Here is an 18,195-nt window from a genome sequence, read left to right as displayed (position 1 = left end):
CGCCGGGCCCTGGACCCTGCCCGTGCTGCAGCCACTGACCTGCCATGGCATGGGTCAGCACAGCCAGAGTGAAACCTCCTGCTCCTGCCCCCTCCTCACCTCCACACCTCCCCTCCTCACCTCCCCTCTGCACCTCCCAGGCAGCTGTGGTCCAGCAATGGCTCCCCAGATGCTGAAGGGAGGATGGGAACCCCCAGCCATCCTGTGGTTGCCAGGGCTCTGCCAGCCCCTGCCGTGGGACCAGCTCAGCATGAGCCCCCTCTGAGCAGCAGCAGTGCCCGTGGTGCCCCAGCCTCCCTCGGCATCACCCATGCACAGTGTCTGCCCCCCAGGGCTGTCCCTGGGCCTCTGCGGTGCCAGGGAGCCCTCTGCCCTCAGGGTGGGCACTGCTGCTCCCCAGTCAGCTTGTCAGGATGTTGCCAAGCAGCTCTTGCCCCTGACCTGCCCCATGGGCTCTCCCATGGAGGGGGACAGGAGAAGGGAGCTTTGGGGACAGTCTCATCTCTGGCCCCTCTGGGAGGATGGGGTAGGGGCAGTCAAACACCCTCCAAGAGCTCAGGGTGGGTCATCTCTCCCCTACCAGAGGAAGGGGCCAGGGCCCAGGGGGAGGGGGCTGTTTGGCAGAGGGGGTGCTGCCACAGGCAGGAGGAGCCTGCAGAAGGAAAGCGCTGGAGCTGTGTGGGCAGGGGGAGAGGAGCCAGCACAGCAGCTTTGCGTCAGCCGGGCACCCGGCCCCTCCAGCAGCGCTGCCCTGACTCATCCTGCGGCCTCCCCAGCCTCCCCCGGGGGTTCACTGGGACCCTGTTCCCCTCCCTGGGGCTTGCTGGGTGGTGAAGGGGCACGAGGGTGTCACTGTGAGCACCCCCTGCCCCAGCCAGGACCCCTCTCTTCCCTGGATTTGGACACTCCGAATTGTGCAAACTTTTAACCCTGGAAATGCCCGTTGCTTTCCCAGCCCCTCCCAGCACAGCTCGGGAGTGCCCCTGGGCTGGCCCTGGGGCAGGGGCTGTGCTGGCAGAGCTGTGCCCCCCACCCTGCCCGGCTCCGTCCAGGAATGGGGCTGCAGGGCAGGAGGAGGCAGGGGGAGGGGAGTGCCCAGCTGCCCTCAGCAGGGCAGTGGCACGTTCCCCAGGGCAGGAGCTGTGTGCTGGGCTCTCCAGCAGTCGGAGGATCTGGAGGAAACCCTCGGGCCAGGCAGATGCTTCGTCCTCTCTCCACAGGCAGCTCCTCACAGCTGCTGTGACAGGGCAGTTCCCAGCTTTCCCCTGTGCCCGTGGGGTTGGCAGAGCCCTGCCAATGTCACCTCTCTATTTTCAGCTTGTTTTCTACTTCCCAGCCCAGGAGGTGACCCACACAGGGACACAGAGACAAAGATGTGCTCACAGAGAAGGACGATGCTGTAGAGATGCTGGAATGAGGGAATGCCGGGGTTGGAACATCACTGGCTCAGACGGGGGGGCGTTGCTGCACCCCTGCCCTGGGCAGGGCTGGGGGCTGGGGGGGGGCCCTGGTCCTGGGGGCACCGTGGGCCCCAGGTGAGCCACGGAACCAGCAACTGCTCCCTTAGGAAGGAGAATGATGCAACCCTCAGAAGGAGACAAATAGCATGAAGATGTCACTGGGATAGTTGTCATGGCAACACCACAAAAAATGCCAAACCAAACGTGGACCAGAATCACTGCTTCTTCCCCAAAGGAGGAAGCTGGTACTGGTGGGAGCTGGTGCTGTGGGGAGTCACCCTGGGGACTCACCTGCCCCAGCCCCTGCTCAGGGTGCAGATCTGTGGGAGCGGGGCTGAGGCCACTGGGGTGTGACAGGTTCCCCCCTTCCCCTTTTGAGAGGATGCTCGGCCCCTCAGCCCCGCAGGAAACATGCTTGGCTGCGGCTGCCTCTACACGGGGGACCTCCTGCACCCCCATCCCTCCTGCACCCCCATCCCTCCTGCACCCTGATCCATTCATTCTGCACCCTCATCCCTCCTGCACCCCTATCCATCCTGCACCCTGATCCCTCCTGCACTTCGATCCCTCCTGCACCCCGATCCCTCCTGCACCCTGATCCCTCCTGCACCCTGATCCCTCCTGCACCCCAGCTCCATCCTGCCCCCCGTCCCTGTCCCTCAGCCCCTCTCCCTGCTGCACCCCGGTTCCAAGGCCCCTCTCCCAGTGGGTGCAGGGGAGGGGTCTCAGCAGGTCCCCCTGGGGGGGTGGTGCTGCTGCCCGTGGTCCCCGGGCGAGGGGGACAGGAGGGGACACGGCCCCCAGTGCTGCCCTGCTTGGCTGCTGCTGTGTTCAGCACACATCTTTCATTTGTCAGGGTGACTTTAGATAAAGCAGCTGTAACGCCACGTTGTTTTTCCTTGAGTATTATTAAAGTGCTTAATATATGCTAATTAAATACCAATTAACTTCCAAGCACTTAATGTGCTTTAAGGACATAAAATACATCTCATTCCCATTCAATTACATTTGCATCAGGCCTGGACATGGGTCTGCACCATGTTTTTTCGGCACATGGATCTCCCGGGATGTTTCCTGGTGTTTTCCAGGTTCTGGGTGCCTGTTGGGATGGAAATGGCTCCTGTTGGGATGGAGATGCTGCTCAGGAGCAGGGCAGGTATGGGCCCCTGATGCTGTGGGCACTGGTGGAGTGGTTGTTGCTGAGATATGGGGCTGCTGAGGACATCAACACTCACCCCCTGCATGATGGAAGGCTGGGGGAGCCCAGGGCACTTCGGGGGGATGCCAAAGGCTCCGCAGACGTTGGGCACGTGCTCGGCTGGGCACTGCCAGCCATGTCTGGCACCAGCACTTTGGAGGCACAGGGACAAAAATCAGGGTGTGCTCTGGGAGCAGCATCAGAAGGATGTTTGTCTGCCCCTGTCTCTGCCCCCGCCCTTCCTGTGCTCACACTGCAGCTCTTTCTCTGGATAAACGCCCTGGACACACAGGGCTCAGGGGAATGAAGCCCTGCTCTCCCTGCACTCGGGCTCCCGGTGCCAGCCCAGCCACTGGCAGCTCCTAGCTGTCCCCACAGTGGGGGTTGTCTCGGTGCTGGGGCCTCACCGGGCCATGTTCCCACACAGAAGGCTTTTCATCTGGGCAGAACAACGCCCGGCTGTTCCCTGTGCCCGCTGCCTGCCAGCTCTCTCCTGCAGTCTGGGAAAGGAGGGGCTCCCAGAGTTTTCCCTTCCAAATCCTTCTCTCAGCAGGGTTAGGGGGGCTGTCAGTGTATACCCCCAAAGCCTGGTCTTAAAATAGCAGCACTCCCGAGCAGAGGCAGCACACTGAGGTGCCCAGAACGTGGTGGGGTAGGATGGATGAATGCTTTCAGAACATGCCCCATGAGAGCATCTGGGAGTTCTCCCGTTGCTCGACTCTGAAGCTTTTCTGCATCTGGAGAAATCCCAGCCTGAGAAGCAAAGGTGAATTGATCCTTGGAGCTCATTTTGCCCACCGGGCGGATCCGCAGTGGCTGCGGAGGGCGGACCCCGAGCTCATCCCCCAGTGTCTGTGCCAGCCCTCGGCGCTCCCCGAGTGCCGGTGCCACGGGAGCTCCCCTGGGTGCTGAGCCGGGCTGGGTGCTGAGCTGGGCTGGGTGCTGAGCAGGGCTGGGTGCTGAGCGGGTCTGGGTGCTGAGCGGGGCCGGGTGCTGAGCGGGGCCGGGTGCTGAGCGGGGCTGGGTGCTGGGTGCTGAGCGGGTCTGGGTGCTGGGTGCTGGGTGCTGAGCAGGGCTGGGTGCTGAGCCGGGCTGGGTGCTGAGCAGGGCTGGGTGCTGAGCAGGTCTGGGTGCTGAGCGGGTCTGGGTGCTGAGCAGGGCTGGGTGCTGAGATGGGCTGGGTGCTGAGCCGGGCTGGGTGCTGAGCTGGGCTGGGTGCTGAGTGGGGCCGGGTGCTGAGCGGGGCTGGGTGCTGGGTGCTGAGCAGGTCTGGGTGCTGAGCCGGGCTGGGTGCTGAGCGGGGCTGGGTGCTGAGCTGGGCTGGGTGCTGAGCAGGGCTGGGTGTTGAGCGGGGCTGGGTGCTGAGTGGGGCTGGGTGCTGAGCTGGGCTGGGTGCTGGGTGCTGAGCAGGGCTGGGTGCTGAGCAGGGTCGGGTGCTGAGCGGGGCCAGGTGCTGGGTGGCCGCGTGGGCACGGCCGGGGGCGCGGGGACAGCGGAGGTGGGCGCTGACGTGCGGAGCCAGCTCTGCGCGTGAGCTGGCACTGCGTGTGGGAGCGGGGAGTGGGGATGGGGGAGTGGGAGCTGGGAGGAATTCTGGGGAAGCTTTTACAGCCACGCCATTAGCGGGCACACGGACGGGGATGGGCTCCTGCCCTCCTGGCCTTGGATGGTGCCCAGGGGGTTGGGGACTGTGCCCCCAGACTGGGCATCACCCCTCATTGCTCTGCCACGTCCCTCGCGGCTGTGCCACGTCCGCTGATGACGAGCCATGTCCCTCGATGCCATACCATGTCCCTTGAGACTGTGACGTGTCCCTCACTGTTATGCTGTGTCTCTCATCACAGTGCCACGTCCCTCACTGCTCTGCCATGTCCCTTGCTGCCATGCCAAGGCCCTTGCCACCGTGCCATGTCTCCCACCACTGTGCCCCCTGCAGCCCTCCAGGCTGCATTTGCTCTCCTGCCCCAGAGCAAGGCCCCAGAGCTGGAGCAGCCCCCCTGCCCATCACCGGGTATGCAAAGAGCACTAACGAGCCTCCCCACCACGTGCAAAGCTCAGGGGCTCCTGCAGAGACCTGGGGCGTTTCATGGGGTCAGGAGGGGACATCTCCAGCTCACTCCCAAGCCGTCCCAGACCTGTTTCTCACAGCAGAGCAGGAGAGGCTCTGGAACACGGAAAGGAAAGGAAATATGGGGAGAGGGGATTATTCCCTCCTCACCCTGCTCATGTTTCTACTCCTCATTCTCTCGATCTTTCACTTCTTTTTGTTGGCATAGGCCGCCCACTCGAGCTCCCCAGGGAGGGGCTGGCACAGAGTTGTGTCCCTGGGACTGGGGCAGTGCGGGGGCCGGGACCCCCAGAGCCCCTGTGCCCCCTGGAGCCCCCTTGCCCTCGGCTGGAGAGGGAACAGAGCCCCGGAGGCAGCGGGGGCTGCACCCCCTCCCTGCACACCCGCTGCCATCCAGCCTCGCTTCCCCCAGCACTCAAGTGTTTCTGTGCCCAGCACTGCTGAAGGATTTACATTTTAAAGGGGCTTTAAAATGGATTTGGACAGACATTTATTTCCAAGCATTATTTTTTTCAGCATTTGCCACTTTGAATGTTTGTGAAGAGGAAATAACAGACAGAAACCACAGCAGGCAAAGCCTTGGAGAGCTCATTTGTGCTCATGCAAATGTGGAGAGAGTGGCAGTCCGGGCTCAGACAGGCAACCCCGATGTGTCAGGAGCCTGTGGTCCTGCTCCTGGGGCCATGGGCTCCTCTCCAGGCTCCTCTGGATGTGCACCCTTCTCCCATGCCAGTGGGGATGGATCAGGTCAGGGGCAGAGAGCAGGCAGGAACCCCCTCACCCAAGCTCAAAGCTGGCCAAGGGATCACTGTCCCAGGAGACCCCCCCTTCCAGCCCTTCCAGTGTCCCCAGCACAGAGATTCGCTCGCAGTGGCTGATGCCACTGCACAAGCAGGACCCCAAGCAGGATTTGCTTCAAAAATTAGTTTCTTTCTCTCCTTGCTGTGTTCCTCAGCTTCTGGGGGTATCAAACCTCCAGCTGCTTTTAGCAGCGAGGAACCCGAGCAGCAGGACCTGCAGGTGGGGAGGTGCTCCAGGCACGGGTCACCAGCCGTGCCCACCCTGGAGCCAGAGGCGTGAGGGCGCCGGAGCCGTCTGGAGCTGCCGGACGGCTGGAGCAAAGGCTCGGCGGAAGGGGAATGCTAATCATGTTCTGTGCTGGCAACAGCCAGAATGCTGCACAATAAATAGCCATTTTAATTACTGCACAATATTTACAAGATTGCTTCCTCATTTGGGAAATTAAAACAAATGCTGCATCAAAATGATCAACATCGTACAGCGAAGCACAGGGCTGATAAAGGAATCCACGGGCTGCTAATCGAGGAGGAACTGGCACCTTGGTGCTGCCTCCTCCTCTGTGTGACCTCGGTGTGGAGGTGGCAAAGAGCCTGGGCAGTGCCAGTGAGGGGGGGCAGCGGGCCCTGCTCTGGGGTCCCCACACCAGGGTCATCTCACCGGGTCCCTGTGCTGGGGTCCCTGCCCGGTTCTGCATCAGCGTCCCTGCAATGAGGGTCCTGCCCCAGGGTCCCCACACTGGGCTGCGGGGGGGAAGGGGAGGGGGGCAGGACCAGCAGGGTTTGGCAGCTCAGCCCGGGTGAGGCGCAGCCAAAAGGGGAGCCGGGAGGTCTGGGCAGGAGCTGCTGAGCTGCCCAGCGCGGGTTTGGCTCCTGAGCAGTGGACGTGGCTGACACTGTGCGGTGCCAGGGAGGTGACCGACACTGTGCGGTGCCAGGGAGGTGACCGACACTGTGCGGTGCCAGGGAGGTGACCGTGCCCTGCCCCAGCAGCGGCGATGCTGCCGGTCGGGAGCGGTGCCGGGCGCGGGTCCCTCCCGCCCGGACCTGCGGGTGGGCGCAGGGCTGTGCGGGGTCCCCTCCGTGGTTCACGCACCCTGAGCCTCCCCGGCGCGGCGGGGATGTCCCTGCGGGGCGGGGGTGGCCTCTGGGTACCGAACCCTCCACGGCTGCTCTTCCTCTGCTCCCCCTCCCTCCCTCCCATTCTCGCTCTTCCCTCAGCTCCTTTTCCCGTCTCCTACTTTCTTTTTTTTTGCAGCCCTGCCGTTGCCATGGGAACGGTGACATCCCGAGCCGGGCGGAGCGGAGGGAGCGATGCTGCCCGGGGCCGCCCCGGACACGGGCGGGGGTCCCACGGCTGTGGGATCCCAGGGATGGGGGCGTCCCACGGGTAGGGAATTCCCCTAAAGCATTCCCTTTCCAGCGGAAAGAGCAGCGGAATTAATTACATTTAGGTACCTGCTGCCAGTTCAGCGAGTCCTTTCAGGAGAGGAAATTCTACCTGGAATGAACAGGGCTGGGACGAGGGGTGGAGGGAACAGCAGGATGACCCTTAATATCCAAATGCTGGTTGATAAAGGAGCTCGCAGGACCTGATGGATGTGATCCAGGCTGAGTTGGGATTGAGGAGAATTCACCCCCCTTGTTCCCGGAGTGGCAGCCCTGGAGCAGGGAGGATATCTGGGAACTACAAGGTGACATTTGGAGGATTGTCCTCTGCCCAGGGGGTACAGAAGCAACTGAGTTTCATGGGGAGGTTGGGAAAAGCAATAGAGGAGGAGAGTGAGGGGCTCCAAGCCCCTCGTCTCTGTCACCCCAGTGTGACCCCAGTGAGTGACAGGGAGATGTTCACCTGAGCACAGCACAGCAGCCAGGGGCTGGGCACAGCCAGAGGGTTTGCCATGGCCTGGTGTCCAGGAAAAACCCCTGGAGACAGGAGCTTCTGTGAGGCTTTGTGCCCACCTGGACCTGCAGGACCCCACGGGCAGGGGCCATGCCCTGCCTGTCCCCAGGTGCTGCAGAGCTCCCAGCTCCAAGAGGAGCAGGAAGGAGCTGGAGGAGCTGTGGTCGACAGAGAAAAGCCAGAAAACAATTTACAGCTTCCTGCAGATGGCAACTGGTACGATCTGGCTGACAAACACAGATGAGCAAGCGTGAGGGAGGGATAAATAAACCTCGGAGCTCATGGAGTAAAACAAGCTGCTGGGATTCACTGCAGAGAATTCCCACTCGGCCAGTGCTGGCTCCCTCCCCTCCCCTGTGCTGGGGTGGGCAGTGTGAGGGGCTGGGGCAGGACCCTGGCACCCAGGGGACACCCTGGGGCCACTGAGCACCCACATCCTCCCACCTGCTGCCCCGGGGATGCCCTTGGGGCCAGTGAAACCCAAGAGCAGCTGAGGCACTGCTGGCCCAAACCAGCCCAAGTAATTTCGTTAGAGAGGAGTGAAAGCCTCATGCAAATGTTTTCCATTCCAAAATTCTTTTGGTTTCTAACCTGGTGAAGCACCAAGTCTTTCTGGGGGATTTTGGTTTGGGTTTTTTTGTTTGTTTGTTTGTTTTGTGGTTGTTTTTTTTTTAACGAAACTTTTTCAAATATTTCTGGAAATTCATCAATAAGTAGGTTGTCCTCTGTCTGCAATTTTTTTCATTACTTTTCCTTCTGGAGAGGACCTGGAGGGACGAGCCTCAGGGACAGAGCTGAAGACGGCAGTGGTGTCAGTGGTGAAGCCAGGGGTGAGCTCCCAGGGTCACCAATCCTTGGAGGGAAGGGGGATGTCACAACTGTCACAGGGTGTTGGGGATGCTCCAGCGACACAAATCAGTGTGTCAGGAAGGATCCACAGCCTGGCAGCCACCAGTGGTGGGGGGATGTGTCACCTGGGGTGGGCTCAGTGCCTGGGGAAGGCGTGGGGGCCAGCTGGGCAGTGGCAGCCACAGTCCCCACTGAGGGAAGAGTGTGTGTGTGTGGGTGTGGGGGTGTGTGTGGGTGTGTGGGTGTGGGGGGGTGTGTGGGCGTGTATGTGCTCAGGCTGTCGAGGGTGAGGCCACAGAGAAGGCAGGAACAGCAGGAAGGGGAATGGAGGAGGGAACCCCTCATCCCTGGATGCAAAGCCTCCACAAGCCCCGTGCCCGGGCACAGTCCCAGCCGTGTGGGACTGGGGAGGGTGGTCAATGGGACATCAGGGGACAGAGAGGCAGGACCTTGGCATGTCTGGCCCACAGCTCCTCCCTGCCTGCTCCCCCTCAAGCTGCAATAATCTCCACTGGAAAAAAAAACATGAGATAAATGTGGTGAGAAACAGCAACCCCCACCCGGTGCTAACAGGTCTGTGCTTCATCCCAGCCTTGTTTGTGCTGGGAAACGACTGGAGCAGCTGGAGACAGCCAGGAGTGGAGCTGCTGGGGACAGGGAGCAGGGCACCGTGCCCCAGTGGCACAAACCAAACAAACCCCATGCTCACTCGGAGGAACAAGCAGGGAAGAGCCAACTGATCTCCTGTGGAGCATCTGTGTGCAGGGATTTCCATGCCCAGGGCAGACCAAGGGCCGTGCCAGGATAAGCTGGGGGTGGACAAAGGCCAAAGCCATCGCAGGAACATCCGTCGGGGAATTTCCACCTCCCAGGATCTGAGGCACCCAGGCCATAGGATCCTTGAGAAAACAGGTTCTGGAGCATCCCTTGGCACATCCCTGCTCCACAGCTGGGCCCACTGGCACCCGTGGATGTGGAGCAGCACAGAGTGGCTGTGAGGGAAGGGGTTGCTGGCTCGGCTGGGAGGAAAACCCTCCCAGGCAAAGCTTAATGAAGAAATCATTGTGCAGGGATCAGCTCTGTGCTGTTAATGAGCCTCGTTGTTATTTAAATGAGGCTTCTGGCAGGGCTGGGTGAAGAATTCATCATCAGATGATTTTTCTGAGGGATGTGATGAATGATGGATATAAAACCAGCCGTCCCTCGGGAGAAGGAGGCTGCAGAGAAATCCAGCTCCTGGGGGAGAGCAGCTGGAGTTTGCCATGGCACAAGCAGAATTATTTTGCAGCCCAGAAGAGGCAGGTGCTGCAGCCCCAGCCCAGGGATGGGAGAGGGTTGGTGGCTTTGCTCTACCTCCAGAGCTGGGCTGTGTCACCAGACTGTTCCAAGCTGACCTTGAACACTTCCAAAGATGGGGCAGCCACAGCTTCTCTGGGCAACCTGTGCCAGGGCCTGCCCAGCCTCACAGGAGGGAATTCCTTCCCAAAATCCCATCTAACCCTGCCCTCTGGCAGTGGGCAGCCATTCCCCCTTGGCCTGTCCCTCCATCCCTTGTCCCCAGTCCCTCTCCAGCTCTGTGGGAGCCCCTTCAGGCACTGGAAGGAGCTCTAAGGTCTCCCCAGAGCCTTCTCTTTGTGCATCAGCTCGAGCCCATCGCTCACCACTCAGTGTTGCTGCTGTTCAGCTTGGGCCTGGTTTTCTTTATCCAGCATAGAAATGTAATGCTGTCCTTAACTCTCCAAGGTGCTGCCTGCCTGTCCAGAGCCTGGAGCTCCCTCTGCACCCTGGTGAAACACGTGGAGCTGGCAGTGCCACTGTGCTCCTCCTCCACACCCACCTCGCTGTGCATCACCCAGCCTGGAAGGCAGCGGGAAATCCCCACTGGACTGGATCAACAGCAGGGAGTGACTTCCCCAGGAGTCAGAGGATATGGAAGTCACTTGTTGATCGGATGGTTTGGGAACCAAGCAGCAAAACCCCAAGGACTTTACCACAAACTTTGCTTAACCAACTGTGCAGGAAGGCAGTTTGATGTGGGCCGTTTCTGGGTACATGAAACAGAATTAATTTGTTCTCCCTGAAAGCCAGCAGCCAGGAATATGAAATATTTAAATAGCCTAACCATGTTTGGGATGTGCCTCTGCTTCCTGAGCACACAGGGTGGGAAACGCAGGGTCTGCAGGTTTTGGGCAGGGTTGGTGCCTGTGCCCCTCACCAGAGGGGGCAGAGGGTGTGCAACCACTGGGCACTGAAAACACAAGCTCCTCACCTGCAGCGAGCTCTGCCTTGAGGAAGGATGGAGGAATGCTGTTGACTCTGAAGAGCAGGGATGGATTTGCACAAGCCCCGAGCAGCAGGCACTGCAGGTCTGTGCTCTGAGCTGGGGACAGGCTGACTGCTCTGACACAGCCCTGCTGCCCCTCACAGCCTGGGAACTGCACCCCCAGGCCACCCCCGCTCCCCAGCTTGCTGCAGGTGTCCGTGAGTCCTGGGCAGAGGAGCACAGATTTTCTGGGAGCCTGGAAACAGGACCCGAGCTGCACTCGGGCAGGAAATGGTGCTCTCTGGTGCTCTGGGGAGATGGTGGAGGGTCAGCCTGTGCCAGCTCTGCCAACTGCTGCTTCACCTGCTCTCAGGGGACCTTTAGGGCTGACATTTCTTTGTTTGCTTTGACCGGGTCTCCTCCCCTCTTCCCAGCACAGCTGTTTGCCTCTGCTCCCTGAGTCTGACCCCCTCTCCGTGAGCAGAGCTGGTCTGGGGGGCCATGGGCAGCTGGAGCCCACCGTGCCCCTGCAGGCAGTGATCCCCATGCCCCTGGTGACAGCCCCCTCTCCATCACCTCCCTGCATCCCAGAGCTGCCAACTGTTCCGCATTGGTGCTGCCAGGTGAAACGAGGCTGCTGGAAAGGTCGGGAGGAGGCAAATGGAAACGATGGATTTCTGCATCCGAGAGTGGAGCAGGGGCTGCTCCAGCTGAGCGCTGCTGCTGCAGCCCTGCCCCTGCGGCTGTTCCTGCCGCGCTCCGGCCCCTCCTGAGCTCTGTGTAAGCTCAGGCACCAACACTCGGGCTTTCTCTCCCCGGCGGCTGCTGTGGAGGATCTCCTGCCGCGGGGGGGTGGGGAGCTGGGTCTCTCCTCGCATAACGCAGCATCCCTCTCCCGCTGCATCCTCGCTGCACGGAGGACGTGGAACATGTGAAAACTGTGAAAGCAGAAAGTGAAAAACCAGTGCAGCTGATGTCACCCTGCTGCGGGGGGCTGCCTGTCACCCCTTCTGTCCCCAGTGTCCCCACGGGACCCAGGGCAGAATCCCCTCCCCAGTGGGTGTCCAGTGGGGCCAGTGCTGCCCCGAACCAGGGATGTCCCAAACTGCAGCTCCAGCTGCAGCTCTGCCCCGAGACCCTTTGCCCCATGCATCTCCAGGGACCCCTGGGCAGCCTCTGAGAACTGCCTGCTGTGGGCAGTGAGAAGCTCCTCCAAAGTTTGGTGGAACCAGGGTTTGCCACCTAAGATGATCCCTATTCCTGCTCCATGGTGCCCTGTCCCACATCCAGGGTTCTCTGTTCCTATTCCACGACCCTGGCCTGGCCTTGGCCCTCCTGGCATGTGGGGTGGGGGCAAGAGGACATCCACAAACGGATGTGGAGGCTGCTGAGACACCTTTATATCTAATTAGAGCCGGACTCTTCCTCCACCTGTTTCCTGTGGCAGATTCAGGTCCCGAAGAAAAGAAAGCTGAAAAAAAAGAGAGACAAATCTGTTCCGCAGCTTCTTTGAATTCTTCAGAGGAAGCCAGTGTGGGCACCAGGGAAGCAGCATCCCCACATCAGCGCCAGGCTGGAGGCTGCAGGCGCTCGCTGTGCTCCCACAAACCTCTGCTCCAGGACGGCAGAACCGGCACACTCAGGGGCTCCTGCACGTGTGGAGGCAGAGCTTGCCAAGGAAATGGGGAGAATTCACCTTGGTTTGGGGGATTTGGGGGTTTCTGTCTCTTTGCTGGGCTTTGGGCCTGGCTGACTGTCACCGGTGTGGGCTCTCACCCCGTGTGAAGCCAAGCTGTGGGGCTGGAGCCGGATCACGCAATAGCAGCATTTCCCTGACCTGAACCCCTGGGGGTTGTTGCTGAGGGATTTTGGGAAGGGGTTTGCATTACTCCTCTCCTGCCCCCTGACCCTGCAGCCTCACGCTGGGCTCTCTGCTCCCACATTTCCCAGCCCAGCCCTGCAGCGCTCAGCACCTTCCCTTCCCCAGAGCAGCTCCTGCTGCCGGGTGGGAGGATGAGGTCCCTTCCTCAGGATGTGAATCATGTCTCTCTGGGAGGCTGCTCCTGCACCCGCAGTCTCCCGCGGAGCGGGGCTGCTCTCCCTCCCCCGGCAGCGGAGGGAGGGCACAGATCCTCCGGGAAAGGCGAGCTTGGACGTGACAGCTCCGTGGAGAGCCCCTGGGTGGCAGGGAGTGGAGTCACCATTTGCCCACACCACGGGCTGGGTTTTGGTGCCCTCCTGTACAGATGGAGGGGAAAGCAGGATCAGAACCTGCAGTTTTATGGAGATGGGAATGAATGGGGCTGATTTCCCCTCTGCTCCACCACTGTGCTCCCCCGAGAGCGACGGTTCAGGGTTGTTTGTTGTGTTAGTCCCTCGTCACACCTGTGGGGACTTCACTTGCATTAATAAATATAACAGTTTCCTTAAAGGAAGGAGCTGATGGGATGTTCATCCCGGCATTTCAAAGTGCTGAGGGGATCTGGATCCTCAGCTTCCGTGAAAATTGACATGGTCATGAAAATCCTGCCTTTAAAATGACATGACTCAGAGTGCACTGTTATGAAAAAGGTAAAATAAGGTAATATAATGTAAACTAAGGAAAGAAGAAAGCAATCCCCTGAGAGCAGGAACTGGTACCTGACTTTTGTACTCCTTGGCCCAGCAGTGACAAAAGTTTGTGCATGATTATCATGATTATTGATACTCATGGGGCAGACTAAAGCCACATTCTCTGCATTCCACATGCAGCAGCTATGCAGGGAAATGGGAACATACAGTAAAAGAACAACAAAGGAGAAAGAGGCAAAGCCCAGAGTTCACAATTAGAATGAGTAGAATTCAGCCTGGTGTGGCCACACGTGCAGTGCAGCAGCACTGAGGGCAACACACCCCTCTCCTCATGAATTACACAGGGCAGGAGTCCAAACACCCTGTTATTATTCCCATTATTGCTCCTGTTCCTTTCCATGCAGGAGGAGTTGTTTCTGCTGTGCAGGGTTCTGTGTGTGAGCCCGCAGTGAATGGGGCTCCTGGGGCAGTGGGGACCCTGCAGCAGGGCTGGCACTGTGATGGGCACAGAAAGCGTCACCTGCAGCCCCCACGCTCTCGGCACGCCAGGGACCTCCCTTCGGTCCCTGCCCAGCACGAGGAGGGATGCCTGCAATTTATTTCTCCTTCTTAGCGGGAAAATCAGATGGTGCTGGGAGCTGGTACCAGCCTGCCTGTTTCTAGGAGGGTGACATCAGCAGGACAGGCCGGTGTTATTACTGTAATGAACCTTTGAAAGCAGCCATATAATAACAGCCCTGGGCCTATTTTGAGAAAGCCTCCTGGGCACTTAATTCCATGGAGAGAGCGGGGCTCTCTTCAGAGAAAGAGCACGTAGGATGGAGGACTGGATCCCAGCAGAGCAGAGATGGTCTTGGGCCTCAAAAGGGAAAGGATCACGTGGCTGCAGAGCCAGAATTAAATCCCACAAGTGAAATTTTAGAAAGATCTGTTGTTCACGGAATTATTTTCGTGGTTGTGTTTCCATTGAAGTTGTCTCCTGTTTTGATTTGAATTCTTATTTCCTCAGTGCCCAGACCAGGGTGATGCAGCACGAGGTGGGCACAGGGAGACCTGGATGTCAGAGGAGGCTGATGGATCTGGTTTTCAGTGTCCGTTAGTGCTGGCAGGGAGGGAGAGAGATGAATGGTGGATATGGTTGGAAAACTCTTCCATGCCAGCCAGCTGAGGTGTTTGCAGTGGGTTGGGTAAAAGAAGATCATTATTCCAACTGTAAGTTTAAAGAATCATTCTGAGAGGACCACTGAGCTGGTCAGCTTTGTGTCCCTGTGGCCCTGTGTGAGCCCTGGGAGCGTGGCCCTGCCTGGGCTGCTCATGGCCATGGTCCTGCTGCCCCAAGCCATGGTCACTCCAGTGGCCAGCCTGGCACGGAGCCATGCCCCTCTGCTGGGTCTGAGCTCCTGCCTGGATCCCCTCTGGACTTGCTGCTCCTGCTGCTGACTCCTGTTGTGCAGAAAATCAAGGTAGAAAAAAATTAATTCTGGCCTTAGCAGTGGGGGGTCTGGCACTCCTGAGGGAGTCGGGGAACACCTGTCATTGCCACTGCTGGCCCTGCAGTGGGTATCGGGGTGGGTATCTGCAGTGGCTATAGGGCAGGTGCCCCCACAACCGGCATGAAGTCAGGACTTCCCTGGCTTTTTTATTGTTGTTTTTACAGTTCTTGTTACCACCATGATTACCTCCATTGTTGCTGCGTGTCTGTCTCCCACCGCTCCTGCTGCTCCGTCGCTGTCTGCAGGGGCAGCGGGAGCGGGGGGTGTCCCTGCGGGGCCGGGCTGGGGCCGTGGTGGCGCCGCGGTCCCCGCGGGCCGGGGCAGCATCACCGCGCGGATGCAGATGCTGTATGCAAATGAGATGGCGGGCGAGGCCCCGCCCACTGCGCCCCGCGAGACACGCCATGCAAATGACATGCAAAACAGGAGGGGCGGGGTCACTGCCAATGGGGGGCGGGGCTTGTCATGCAGAAGAGCCGGGGGCGTGGCCTGAGGTGCAGCTGAGGGGCGGGGCGGGCGCCGTATGTAGATGAGGGGGCGGGGCCGGGCGGGTGTCGGAGCCTCCCGCCGGCTGCGGGAGCGGCACCGATCGGCACCGGGCCCGGCGGGCACCGAGCCCCGCGCACATCACCGAGCCGGGCCGGGCCGGCAGCCCCCGCACAGCATGGCCGAGCCGCCGGCGGCAGCGCCGGCCCCCGAGGGCGAGGAGGGCCCGGTGCGCTTCGCCCGCAAGGGCGCCCTGCGGCAGAAGAACGTGCACGAGGTGAAGAACCACAAGTTCACGGCGCGGTTCTTCAAGCAGCCCACCTTCTGCAGCCACTGCACCGACTTCATCTGGTGAGACCCCCGGGGGACCTCCCCGCACCCCCCCTGCGGGACCCCCATCCCGCTCCGGGACCCCCGGCTCGGCGGGACACCCGTCCCCGTCCTCGCCCAGCCCGGTGGGGCTCATCCTCGCCCGTCTCCGGGCACCCCTTCCCGTCCCGTGTCCCCTCATCCCCCCGCATCCCATCCCGGTCCCGCCCGGTGCCTGCTCCCCCCGCTCCTCCCGCCGGCCGGGCCGGGCAGGGTCGCAGCGCCGCGGTGCCCGTGTCTCACCCCGCCTCTCTCTCCGCAGGGGCTTCGGCAAGCAGGGCTTCCAGTGTCAAGGTGAGTGTCGCGCTGCCGGGGGGGCTGGGGGGGCCCACACACCCTATCCATCCTCCGGGATCGGCCCTGAATATCCCCGCGGGGCCGGGGGCAGCATCCCCGCGGCACCGTCCCCGAGCATCCCCGCGGACCCGGGGAAGCAGCTTAGTCATTTTTTTAATCAACCGAGCAACTGGTCGCTGCCTTTAAGCCGGTCGGGTTTCGTTTCCAGAGATAAGCACCCGGGACTTCAGCTAAATCCCCCGAAAAAGGCAGAGAGGACTTTGTTTTTAATGAACTTAACAGGAAAACATGTGTTTGGCTGGCAAACGGGCTGGGTGAGGGCTACTCTGGGGCTGGAATTGCGCAGCCTGCAAGGACTTGAATGGCTTAGTTGTGTTGCTGGGGAGAGAAATGAGGCTCTACAACAAAATATGATGCAGTAGCTGGGTTACTACGACCAGAATTCTTTGTTCTGATAATGCTGGGATTCTGGAGGGGCTCTTCAGGGATTTGTGATGTCCTCTCGGGAAATTTGGATGAATTAACCAGGCGTTATCTGGTTGCTCTCGTTGCCAGCCCAGCTGTAGGCTGTTCCTGCCTGCAGCTCATCCTGCCCTGCGGGTCCCACCTGTGTGGGGTCCAGGTCTGGGTGTGGTGTTCAATGGGGCTGGTGCTTGCAGCTGCTGGCAGTGAAATTTTGCTCTTGTGAATGTTTGGGACAGAGTTTTATTTTGGCGGGTGGTTGAATCCCAGGTGGAGGTATTTGGCATGAAAACAAACCGGCTGTAGAGCTCTAATATCTCCAGAACTGCTCCTCCTGGCAGCTGTGTGGGTTGTGGTGTGGCACAGAGCCCAAGCTCAGGGTGCCAGGGTGGCTCTGGGCCTCGGGGGGCAGCTGTACCTGCAGGCAGGAGGGCTCTGTCTCGGGTGCTCTCAGGAGCATCTCTGCAGATGTACAGGCAGTGTAAGTCTAATCCAATTTAAATGATGCTGCTACTCATCCTTAACACTTGTCCTAGGAGTATAACCTTAAAATACCAAAACCATTTCCCTGCTGTCTCCCAAACCCCCACCCGAAGGCCTGGGCAGGTGTTGGCAGGCAGAGGAAAGCGGATATAGAGACTAAAACATGTCCTAGGGCTCTTTCTCAAGGTCACAGCTTCCCCTGGTACCTGAGGTTTCACACATGGGCAGTTCAGTCACATTACTCAGAGGAGTTTTGTGCAGCTTGTGTCTCTGTCGTGGGGCTTCCCAGGCTTACCTGGCTGTTGATTCCCCGGCTCTCCTTACAGTGCAGGCATCTTTGTGCAAACACAATGTTCCTGAAATCTGGAGTGTGCTGGAGAAGCTGGAGGGGACCATGTGTTAGCAGGGCAGGGTTTTCCTGCATTATTTCTAGAGCTTTGCTCAGTTCTACCTACAGCATCCAGGGCTGGATAACTGGAACCTTTCCAAGTCTCATCCAGCTGTCAGGAACTATTATCCAAACCTGGAGCTGTGCTCTTGCTTCAAGGTTTGTCCTTACGTGTTTGTAACCAGTATCAAATCAGTCCTCAGTGCAAGGCCAAGTAGGTGGGTCCACGAAGGTGGTTTCAGAGTTGCCACTGCAGACGTGGAAGGTTTTCCCCCCCCCGTAGGTGCTGAGCAGAGCAGTCCTCTCCCTGGGCTGTGGGGCAGGAGCCCTTGTGAGGCTGCAGTGACCCCAGTAGCATTTCCAGGAGTGCTCAGTGATGTCTCCAAGGGTGTGTGACTGGTCTGTGACATCCCTTTCTGCCTTAAGAAACCACTTTCCAGGTTGTTCTGCTATTACAGACACGAAAACCTTCTTACTGTGCAGTAGGAAATTTTGCGGATTTGGGTCTGTAGAACAGCCCCAGTCCTTCCTTTCCACAGTCAGTGATGAGTGGATTTTCACTGACATCCCTTCTGTGAGGTGCTGAGGTGCCCAGGTGAAAGTGCTCCCGTTGGTGGGGCAGCTGTGGGGGTGATGCCCATCTCAGTGAGGGCACGGGCAGCTGGTGCCCCTTGGTGGAGGACAGGCTGTGTCTCCCTGCAGAACACTGCCAGGTTTGGGAGCGAGCACGAGTGAGAAGTCGCTCCCTCTGCCATCTGCTCTGGGATCACAGCCCTTCTGTGCTGGGAGGCAGCGCTGGGGGTGCCAGGGCTGGCCCTGTGCCAGGGGGTCAGGCTGTTCCTCCAGAGCCGTGGGTGCACTGGGTCCTGTGGGTACCACCAGCTTTGGGTTGTGCCCCACGGGTTGTGCTGCAGCTGCTGTTGGACTTGGTAAATACTGACATGAAAGCAGAAAACCCTAGGGCTGGCTTTCACTTGGGGGTTCTTCAGCCCCACAGGGCTGGCAGTAAGCTCTGATGTTGGGGTCTAGCTCTCCCTTTACTGAATGCAGCTTTCATTCAACTTTTTCACGACTTCCCTGAGTATCTTATCCTGTTGTTCCGTGGGAT

At 59.7% G+C, this 18,195-nt stretch overlaps 1 protein-coding gene across 2 annotated transcripts in view; it reads left to right on the top strand.

Annotated features, from left to right (window-relative positions):
• Nucleotides 1–15,163: 15,163 nt before the first annotated feature.
• Nucleotides 15,164–18,195, top strand: part of PRKCB (protein kinase C beta) — a 97,440-nt gene continuing 94,408 nt past the window's right edge. The window contains exons 1-2 of one of the 2 annotated variants that reach the window (XM_050317152.1): nt 15,164–15,439; nt 15,720–15,751. In XM_050317152.1, the coding sequence (XP_050173109.1) occupies nt 15,267–15,439; nt 15,720–15,751 (205 nt within the window). In that variant the 5' untranslated portion in view covers nt 15,164–15,266. The remainder of the gene's footprint in view (nt 15,440–15,719; nt 15,752–18,195) is intronic. The other variant, XM_050317153.1, reaches the window with a different exon arrangement.

Source organism: Myiozetetes cayanensis, unplaced genomic scaffold (genome assembly GCF_022539395.1).
Source record: "Myiozetetes cayanensis isolate MyiCay16 unplaced genomic scaffold, myiCay2020 scf20-37, whole genome shotgun sequence".
Lineage (NCBI taxonomy): Eukaryota > Metazoa > Chordata > Aves > Passeriformes > Tyrannidae > Myiozetetes > Myiozetetes cayanensis.
The sequence above is the reverse complement of the archived record's forward strand: the minus strand, read 5'-3'. Positions and strand labels throughout refer to the sequence as shown.